General features: G+C 34.9%; 1 protein-coding gene across 1 annotated transcript; it reads right to left on the bottom strand.

Annotated features, from left to right (window-relative positions):
* Positions 1–718: 718 nt before the first annotated feature.
* LOC149831920 (LEAF RUST 10 DISEASE-RESISTANCE LOCUS RECEPTOR-LIKE PROTEIN KINASE-like 1.2) lies at positions 719–1,525 on the bottom strand. The gene has a single exon (XM_090013115.1). It carries the CDS (start codon positions 1,523–1,525, stop codon positions 719–721), a length of 807 nt encoding a protein of 268 aa, XP_089869241.1.
* Positions 1,526–10,627: the final 9,102 nt, after the last annotated feature.

Raw genomic sequence — 10,627 nt, 5'->3', positions numbered from 1 at the left:
ACATGTGTATAGGTTTATTTCATGATTCAAAAATCAATAACTTACAATGCACGATACTTTCACGGGTCAAACAAACATGATTTTTCATTGAAAAAACATGATCCAATGGTTGATTCCCACTAAATCAACCATATTGAATAGTATGTCTGTATCAGGTTAGATTTAGCCAAAATGACTTGCATCATCAGATTTCAACTAAATTGTACCTACAATCGATTGTATTGAATATATACCTTTTAAGACATAATCGTGGTCCTATGCTTATAGGCTTCGAGATGTAAAGGATGTAAATGGGTGCAACCTAATTGGATTCCAGACTCAGATTTGGAACTGGATATGATCTAATCCAATCAAGACTTGCATGCAATTAGAGTCGCATATATCTGGTCAGTTTCTTTGTTAGATTCGGGTTCAAACCCGGGCTCAGATGTAAAATCACAAACAAACTAGAACAGATTCAGTCAAGTGGTCGGATCTTCTCCTCTCCTAATCCGACTAAACAAGCTCATGTTTAAAGAGAAACTCCTAAATCCCCAAAGAAATTCAAAGTCCCATTACCTCTGAATTCCAAGCAAAAATTTTCGAAAGAGGAAACAGAGTTCCAAATTTAACTGAAACTCCAAGTCCTGGCAATTCCCGAGGGACAAAAATGAAGAAGAAGAAGAAGAAGAAGAAGCCAATATTTGATTTAAGGCCCAGGAACAAAAGAGGGAAGCAATTAGAAGGAAGGAACGCGTATACCTGGAACATTGCGATAGTTGCAGTCTCGATCGTGGGCACCATCCTCGCAGAAGCAACCGAAGCCCTGGCCTTGATCGGTGACGTTGTAGCCGCAGAACCCTTTGGACGCCTCACAGTCGTAGCATTGGGGCGCGTTGACCAAGTCCAAAATGAACCCTGCCTTCACCTCCGGCGGGAAGCTGTCGGGCTGTTTGCTGTTGGGTTGCTTCCCCATGGCACCGTTGTAGGGAACTACCACAGAACGGTCGCAGGCAGAGGGACAAGCGGAGCTAATGGGAATATCGGTGGGCAAAACGTAGGACTTCTTGTTAGCTGAGGAAGTCAAACAAGTTATGGGAGGGACACTTTTATCCGCACTCCGAGAAGGCGGTGGTGCGTAGTCGTTGGAGCAATCGAGGAGGAAGGTTAAGTTGATGTTCCCGGGGTGGAAATGGAGAGGGGAGGTGGAGTTAAGGGTGACATTGTGGCGCGGTGCGGGGCAATCGCGGGCGTGGATGTCTGTGTCCACGAGAGATAGCTGGTTTGTGCTGTAGTTGATGTTCTTCACCACGTACTTGTCGCTGTGGAGGGTGAAGATGGGCGTTTTGGTGCTGTGGTTGCAGTAGATTCCGAAGTCTTGGTACCCACAGAAGAAGAAGGGCTGCTCAGCGTTTGTGAGGTAGAAAGGGTACTTGATCGAGATGTTCCCACACTCGTATTCCGGGCAGTAATCGGAGAGGGAGGCAGAGGAGGCGCTGCACAAGTAGAGGAAGAGGAGGAGGAGGACGAGGTGGCGAAGAGTCATGGTAGACACCTTGTGTTTCTTTTTCTTTCCTAGTGAACAGAAATGAGGAGGATAGTCTTGGGGTGGTGGGGGATTGAACGAGTGAGAAGGAGAAGAAGGGATCGATCATAAAGAATCTTCTTGGTTAGGCTAAGCCATTGACTTGCAGATACCAACACAGTTCAGAAGCTTCACTTGTCAACTTGCCCCATTGGAAACGACTCATTGACCGGGTCGTTCACTTTTTTCCTTTTACTATGACAATCGCTGCTTCTGAATATGCCCTACTTTGAACACTTATCTCCTCCTTCAAGGACCCAGTCTTAATTTTCTCTCTCTCTCTCTCTCTCTCTCTCTCTCTCTCTCTCTCTCTCTCTCGATCGATCGAGTGAAACCATCAAGAAAAAGACAACACTCTCTTGACTGACTTCTACTTTCCCTCTTTACACGTTCAATTTGGGTATGAAATCTGGGGGTAAAAAAATAAACATAGATTGGGATATCATCATTATAAAGGACTCGATTTGAATTTTGAAATGTGATATCCAAATTAAGGTCGAATAAACCATATTTGAAATCAACTCAATACATTGGGTCTAGTTGGGTTTTGGATTCATATCTGGTATTGATGCCTAAAAATACAGATACAATTTGACATTGACCGCAAACCAAACCATACAGATAGATTAGAAATCTTTCCAATGTAAAAACTGCATCCCAAACATCATGTGGGAATAGCTTAATGGATTCTAAAGAGAGATCCCAAATGACTCTAAGGATTTGCTATATCCATGACCATTCACAAATCCTCCTTTTCATCCCCAAGAGTCAGTCTCCATATAGAGCCTTAACTTGTGTGTGCAACCACTAGGGTTGTCGATGACTCAGGGTTGACCAGGACCTACCCATACCAAACCTTACAGAGTTAAGGTTTGGTGATAAAGAAGTAAGTTCAATTAGAAATTGGGTTGGACCTAAAGGATCAGATTAATTATGTATGGTTTATGAAATTTCATACGAGGTCCGAGTCCGACCAGAATTGCAATTAAAACCCTTGATTTTTTCAATATAAAATAGATAGAAAGTGTTATTCTACCAGGTATGGACCGGGTTTGGATGATGCAATCCTTATAGGACCAAGTATATATATAGTTTTTTTTTTATGGTGGACCCAATCAGACCTGGGTTCAAACCAGTACCCCCGCACGTTAAAGTCAAGTTTGAGTTTGGACTCACCCGTGTCTGAACCAGATCCGACCCATTGACACCCCAAGCGACCACCCATGTGATATATATAGAGAGAGGTTCACGTCAGTCACAGATGCCTTGGATGTGGTTCATCTTAAAAATGATTGACACTCATTAAACAGTGAATAAGCTCATTGTGAACAGTTTATTTTAAACATTCTGATGTTGTCCATTTGAAATATGAATGGCATCAGAAAAAAAAAGTGGGGCTCATCCAAATGATGGGCGTCCCATTCGAATAGGTTTTAAGATGCCGTTCATCTTGAGATCAACAACCTCTGGAGGTGCTACAACGGAACACCAGAGCACACTCTGACCTGATCCCATCTCACAATTATAAGGCCTCGTCTGCAAAAGTTTTGAGGTCAGTCCCAAGGGGTTTTGTGCAGTGGAGGGGGTCCTTGTGATAGACGACAGCAGATCCAATCTGATGAAGGATCCGAATCTGAGATCAAAGATGGGTCCAGGTCAAAAGAAGTTGGATGCAGCTCAAATGTCATTTTGGCAGTTCAAAAAATGTTACACCAAATGAGCAGCCAGACGTTATCTTATTTGGTAAATCAATTAAGTCTGTTAAAGACAAGCCAGAGATGTTATCTTATCTGGTAAATCAAATGAGTCTTTTAAAATGTTATCTCTAGAAGACTCAGTTGTAAGATCGACCAGTATATTTGAATGTGATGAGTTGTACCGAATATGAGGAGAAGTCTCCCCTTAATGTAAGAGTAGATAAAAGTAAAAAGCTCAAAAATAATTTTAGTGTAACCAAACAATATAAAGAACACTTGTTGGACTCTCTCTCTCTCTCAAGTATGAGAGATAAAGTGACAACCTTTATCGTAGATGTAGGTGATATTCACCAAACCATGTACATGAAGGGTCACCAGAGATGGCTGATGACGTAAAATTTAACGCTTTATGGGAGTCAACCCATACTGTTCTAATTTTAGTAATCCAATAGTTCTGCCTCTTTTTGTTTCATGAGCATGTATGACAAATCATGTATATATTTCATTCTGTTTGAATATGGTTTATGAGTTACAGGTAATCAGACAAATTTCATAGCACGGATCCGGTGACTTTTACTCCCTTACTTGCATGTCTTTTGTTCCATAGTGTGCATTCATCTAGTTTTATGTAAGCATGGAGGAGTGTCACTGAGGACAGTGTCATTCAAGCATGGGGGGGTGTAGTTTGCATACCTATTTTTTTTTGTTCATGTATTTACATTGATGAAAACTTATAAAAAATAGGCTTTTAAGGAATGAGTTTGACCTTATATGAATGCTTTACATAATCTAATGTTTTTAGAGAATTTTTAAGTCTCACGAAAAAAAATATTTAGACACTAATCTAGAAAAACATGGTTATTTATGTGGATTTCAAAGAAATATCGATAGATGCATGTTAGAGTTTATTTTGAATCACAAGTATGAATATGCATAATTTATTTTTGAAAAACTAAGCAAATAAACAACATTGAAAATAAGAGCTCAAAAAGTAAAAAAGAGCATACGTTTAGTTGTTTGACCTCTTTGTATTCCCTAGTAGCTAGGCTCAGACATAAGTTGAAGTGGTTAATTCCCATGTCGAAAAGGATAACGAAGGAAATCACTTCTTTGTCTAAGTTGATATATGTGACTTATTTGGTTCGAGCAAGTAAAGCATGAGGGATGTTTACACCTGGTGCCCTAAAGCCCTTTGGTTTGAGAGCCACCAGCCCGAAAGCCCATTACGTGAACTTTATGGAGAGCCTAATAGATATTGACATTACAGATGACAAAAAGCAAGCTATACGTAAAACTATTAAAATGAAAGGTCTAGCGACTCGAGCAATTGAGTTTGAAGGATACTTTGTATATGGTGCCCTAAGGTCGTCTGGCCTGAGAGTCACTGACCCAAATCTCGATACACGGGTCACAAAAATTGGAAATTTGACATAGTGCTCAACAAAAAGAAAAGAAAAAATATATAAAAAAATTGAAAAAGAAAAAGAAAGAAAAGTCAAGCGCAAAAGGATTAAGTTCACTGCTTAGGAATAAGTATTGAGAAAACATGTGCAGAAAATATATGAGTGAGGATAAGTAAATAATGACATATATATATTTGATTTTCTGAGAATAAAGAATAAATGATTATGAAATTTAGAAAAGTAAAAGAAAAGACTTTTATTCTGTGGTGGCCTATAAAAGACTCTAATTATATTTTGATAATGTAATGGTATGAAATATTTACGAAAATAAACTCTTTAATTGCCTAATACTTTTTGAAGTTAAATTTTTATGCATGCATGACAAAGACGTTTGTGGGTAGCATCACTGCAAACCCGCACGAGACCTTACTCATCCACTGGGGTAACCCAGGGGTTTAAAGTGCTTGTTGCATATGCTAAATACAATCGTGATTCCTACAAAAGTGAGTTAGGTTTTTTCTTTGTTAGTTTGCTTTTGTTTTATTATTCTGGTTCAGTTTGCTCGAGCACTAGCAAACGATTAACATGGGAGAATTTGATCATGCATATATTTTGCATCTTATTCATACAATTTTATGCATGATCTCATAGAAAATTGCATTAAAAACTTATTCTTAATAGTGTTTTTAAGAAACTGCTTTGAAATAAAAAAAATCACATATTTCAATCTCTTCCCTGCATTTTTCAGAGTGTTTAGCTTTGTTTAGAACTTTTTAATTCTTAGTCTAATTAGTTTAGAAGTGTTTAATTAGTATTTCATTCGGTTTAGAAGAGTCCTTTTTGTGAAACATGTTTTTCTCAAAAGTACTATTTTCAAATTTTTGAAAATTAATTAGAGTTTTCTGAAAAAATGTGTAACCTAATTTTTTAGTATAAATAGTATGTTTGCAGCCATGGAACACGTTTTTGCTTCTTGAGAAAATGCAGGCCTCTTCTCCCTTTTTTCTTCGCTTCCCCCTCTTTCTCGTTCTCAATCAGTTCTTCCTCGATCTCTTCCTTTCTCTCCCATTTTTGTCTCGCTTCTAACCTTTCTCTGACACCAGTTCTTCTTACCCCCTATCGACGGAGGCAAGTGCAGCTCAAAGATAAGGCCACTTTCTTCTTCTCAACCCCTCTGTCGAAAATAGATCAGAAGGTACATTTTTTCTCCCCCCTCTCCCTATAGTTTCATAGTTTTAGTTCCTGCATATATATCTCATATCATTGCATATTTAGTGCATATAGACTAGATTAGTTTTATTTTTAATATCTAAAAATATAAAAAGAAAAACTATATAAAATAGTTTAGTGTAGCCATTTTTCTCGATGTGTGTGTTGAGTTAGATAGTAGTATTTTTTATATAGTTAGTTCAGAATTTTAAATTCATGTCAGCTGTTGTTTTTATCAGAATTAATTAGTTACTTCTATTAGACATAAATTAGTTTAATTTAGTTTAGATTTAATCATGTTAGCCAATTAGGGTTTCTTGTCTTAGTTTCGATTCTTTTCAATATTTGATTATTAGATTTTTTTTATGTATTTACATTCATTAGGTGAATTTATATTCAGTTAGATCACATTCTTATATAAGTTTAGTAAATTTAATTGTGTTAATTAGTTTTTACTTAAATTATTGTCAATCTAGATAATTGATAGTTAAAGTAGATTAGAATAATTAGATCTTTTAATTCAACCAATTTTGATAGAGCATGTGATTTGTTGTTCTTTATCAGTTATTCATGTTAGTTTAATTCCAGAATGTATTTCTTTTATTTAGTTTAGAAAATAGTGTTAATCATAATTATCATTTTCAATTAGATTTTTTTATGTTTCGTTGATTTTTGTTCTTTCTTAATTATGATTTTTTTTATAGTGTAGAATATTTTGTTAATCACATTTTGCTTAGAGTAATTCTTAATTAATTTTAGTTAGTTTAGATCAGATTCAATTCACGTTAACCACTTTAGATTTATTTATTTATTTATTATTTATCATGCATTTTTAGTTAAATGAATAGATAGCCGATTTTTGCTTATTTCATTTGATTATTGAATAGCTTAGGTTAATTTTTACTTTACAGTTTTATTGATTAATTCTGGAAATTTTGAGTGAATATAGTTCTTGTTGGATTCATTGTCTTTTTTTGTCTTTTACTTAATGTGTTCTTAGTTTGTTACATTAGTTATTTTCTTTCTTGTTAATTAGTTGATTAATTTGTTTAGTTTGTTTTCATTTAGTTACATTGATTCTTAGTGTTAAGTAGTTAGTTTGATTGTTAGTTTCATAATTTGTTAGTAGTTGATTCGTTTCTTGATTGTTAGTTAGTTAGTTTTACTATTTTGTCTTTTAGTGAAGTAGTTACATGTAATTAGTTGTTATAGGTTGGTTATATTCTTGTTTTTGTGATTTTTGCCTAAACTAACATTTGATTTTTGTTCGGTTTCTCTGTGTTTTGTTCTTATTTTGTGATTTTGTTTTGCAGAAAAGCAATTAAATGTGTGGTGAGCTCTCAAACGAGCCAAAAAGAACCCTCTGAGGTTCTCAAAAGGCCCCTTTGAGCCCCTTAGGGAGCCCTCAGAAGAAAGAAAACCAACAAAAGCATAGAAGAAGAAAGGAGGGACTAGAAGCTCATGCACTGAAAACTTTTTTTTCTCTTTTCTTTTAGATTAGGGTTATTTAATTCATTAATTTGGGTTTGTAATAAGTCTATTTAATTATTCTTTTATTATTTGTTTAAGCCCTCCGCAGAGGGTCGCACTCATTCACATAGATTAATTAAGTATTTTTATTTTTCAAGGCAATAAAGAGTAGATTTCCATGAAATACAAAGTTTTCTCCTGTTCCCTGAGTTCGACTCGAATCTCACCCTAGTGTGAGCCGATTTTATTATTTGGTGTCTAGCTTGCATAAATCATTTTCACCAAAAATATCTTTTAAAATTTTATTTCATAAAACTTACGCCAATAACAGAGTAGATTGAGAGAACTTTATAGATTGCAGCAAAGAATAAATGAAGTTTTATTTTCATCTAGATGCAAATCTAGAGATAATAAAGTGTGGCATGCTATATTAGGGTATGCTCACAAGCAAGTAGTTGATTTTTTTAGTAGCAATAATGACATTGATATGAGGCAGAGCTCTTTAAAATTTTCATTTTGTTCAAGTTGTCAACTTGGTAAGATGAGTAAACTTTCTTTCTTACCTGTGGATGAACATTGCAATAAAATGTTTGGAAAAATTCATACAAATTTATGGAGACTGGCACCCATAGCGTCATATCAAAAATTTAAGTTTTATGTTATTTTATAGATGAGTATACTCAATTCATACGGTTTTTTCCCTTGAAGTTTAAGTTTAAGTTATGTTCAAAATTTACGGAATTTCATAAAATGGTTCAGACTCAATTTGGTGAAGAAATAAAAATTTTACAAAGCGATGAAAGTGGTGAATATAACAGTAAAGAACTCCAGGCATATTTGAAGAACAATGGCATTCTACATCATAAGGCTTGCCCTAAAATGCCAGAACAGAATGATTTAGTTGAGTGTAGACATCGAACCATAAGCGAGCTGGGACTAAATATGATGTTCCACGCTCATGTACCAACTTGGTTATGGGAAGAAGCCTTCTCTATAGCTCTTTGGCTCATAAACTGACTGCCTACATCTATAATGAAAATGAAATCACCATTTGATTTTTTGCTTAGAAAAAAACTTGATTTCAATTGTTTAAGAATTTTTGGCAGTAGATGTTTTCCTTTCCTTCAGTAATACAACACATAAATTTGAGCCAAAATATTTATCGTGTGTTTTCGTTGAGTACAGTGAACAACATAAAGGATATAGATGTTTGTATCCTCTAATAATGTGGATTTATATGTCCCAGCATGTGATTTTTTATGAAAGCATTTTTCCCGATAGTAAACATGAAAACTTATTTTTTCAGTTGAAAATAATGATAAAATTTTTAATTTCAAAGAGTGGAATGATGATAAATTTCTTGGCAAATGTTAAATAAACTTGAGTGGACTCTTAGATGATGTCCGATTGAGGTCAGCAATTAATGATCCAAATATCTTTGAGGTGGTCCATCGTGATGAGTGTAATGAAACACTTATAGTCGAACATCAAAGTCCTACAAGTCTAGGACTCAGTGAAGCACATAGTCAGGATGATAACAACCCTCTAAACAATGAGGGTGCTATCAGTTCTCAAAACAGTCATGAACATCAAAGTCCTACAAGTCTAGGACTCAGCGAAGAGCATAGTCAGGACAATAGCAGCCCTCTAAACAATGAGGGAGCTATCATTTCTCAAAATAGTCATCCTATGATTACAAGGATGAAAGATGGTATTATTAAACCAAATCTGAAATAGTTGCTGACTTTGTCTATTGTCTCTAAACCAAGAACTCTCCAAACTTCTTTAAAACATTCAGTGTCGCTCAAGGCTATGGAAGAGGATATGAAAGCTCTATATGATAATGATACTTGAGAATTAGTTCCTAGGCAGAGGCACATGAATGTGGTTGGTAGCAAATGGGTATACAAGACCAAACTCAAGAGTGATGGCACTGTAGAATGTCTAAAAGTGTGATTAGTTGCTAAGGGTTTTCACCAAGATCCAGTGATTGACTTTCTTGAAACATTTTCTTCTATCATTAAACCAACTATAACCCATATTGTTTTAAGTATTGCGCTTGTTCACAACTGGGATATAAGGCAATTGGATGTAAAAAATGTCTTTTTACATGGTTTTTTAAATGAAAGTGTTTCTCAAGCAACCACACAATTTTGTTGACAAACATAAAAATAATTATTTTTATAAACTTAAACTAGATATCTTCACTTTTGGGGTATAAAGGTTCATAAATTTTCTGCAATACTGTTTTTCAACCAACGACGTTATGCATATGAGTTGTTGGAAAGAGCTCGAATGTGCTTTGCATGGCCTGTTCATACCCCAATGTCTCTAAACCTTAAACATAGTTCGGATGGTGATATGATGTATCCAAATCCCACATTCTGTAGAAGCTTAGTTGGGAGCTTACAATATTTTATCATTACTCATCTAGACATCTCATAGAGTGTTAATTATGTTAGTCAGTTCATGCAAAATCCCAACAACTTTCAATTTCAAATAGTAAAAAGGATTTTAAGATATATTCATGGTACTATTGATTTGAGAACCTGATTTTTGATGAAAATATTCGGAGAACCTTTGTTTCCTTCCAATTACGACTTGTAATGTATAAGATTTTTACAAACTATGTTATTTAGGCACTTCACTTGACATGAGTGTCCATTTTCGATAAGACATGACACCTTTCATGACATAGACACAATATGACTCTTCATGATGCAATCAACTATTTCAAACATAGTCAAAATTGTGTCCTTAACTTTTTCAATTTCTTTTTATGATTTTAGTTGTTTACTTTGTATTGGTTACATTATATTCAAGTTTTCAACTTAGATTTATTATTTAACACTTTTAATCATAATGATTTAAAATTGTTGTCCAAGAATTTTCACTTATGATATTCATGCTTCATTTCTTTAGACTAAGAATTTTGAATTGCATAATATAAATATTGTCATGTATGTGTGTGTGAGTATATATTGCATGGTTGTCCCCCGTTTCTAGTTTTACAAAACTCATAAATTACCAAGTATGTATGTTTATGTCCATATGACAACCTATTAGATGGTGTTGAATTAAACCTTCATATTGGTAATTGCACGATTGGAGTTGCATCAATGTATAGCTGGGCATCAAGGTAATTTATCATATGATAGAAGATAATGGTTATGTTGTTGAAACATTTCCTTCATAATGTTTATTGAAACACTTTGATACCCAAGTTGATGTGTCAACTTACACCCCGAGCAATGCTCTTAGCCTTGAATAGCTAAAAAGCTATT

Source organism: Nuphar pumila, chromosome 7, assembly GCF_984573655.1.
Source record: "Nuphar pumila chromosome 7, dmNupPumi1.hap1.1, whole genome shotgun sequence".
In the NCBI taxonomy this organism is placed as follows: domain Eukaryota; kingdom Viridiplantae; phylum Streptophyta; class Magnoliopsida; order Nymphaeales; family Nymphaeaceae; genus Nuphar; species Nuphar pumila.
The sequence above is the reverse complement of the archived record's forward strand: the minus strand, read 5'-3'. Positions and strand labels throughout refer to the sequence as shown.

Excerpts from the sequence above, each read along its gene's own strand:
- LOC149831920 (XM_090013115.1), bottom strand. The coding sequence starts at position 1,525 with ATGACTCTTCGCCACCTCGTCCTCCTCCTCCTCTTCCTCTACTTGTGC.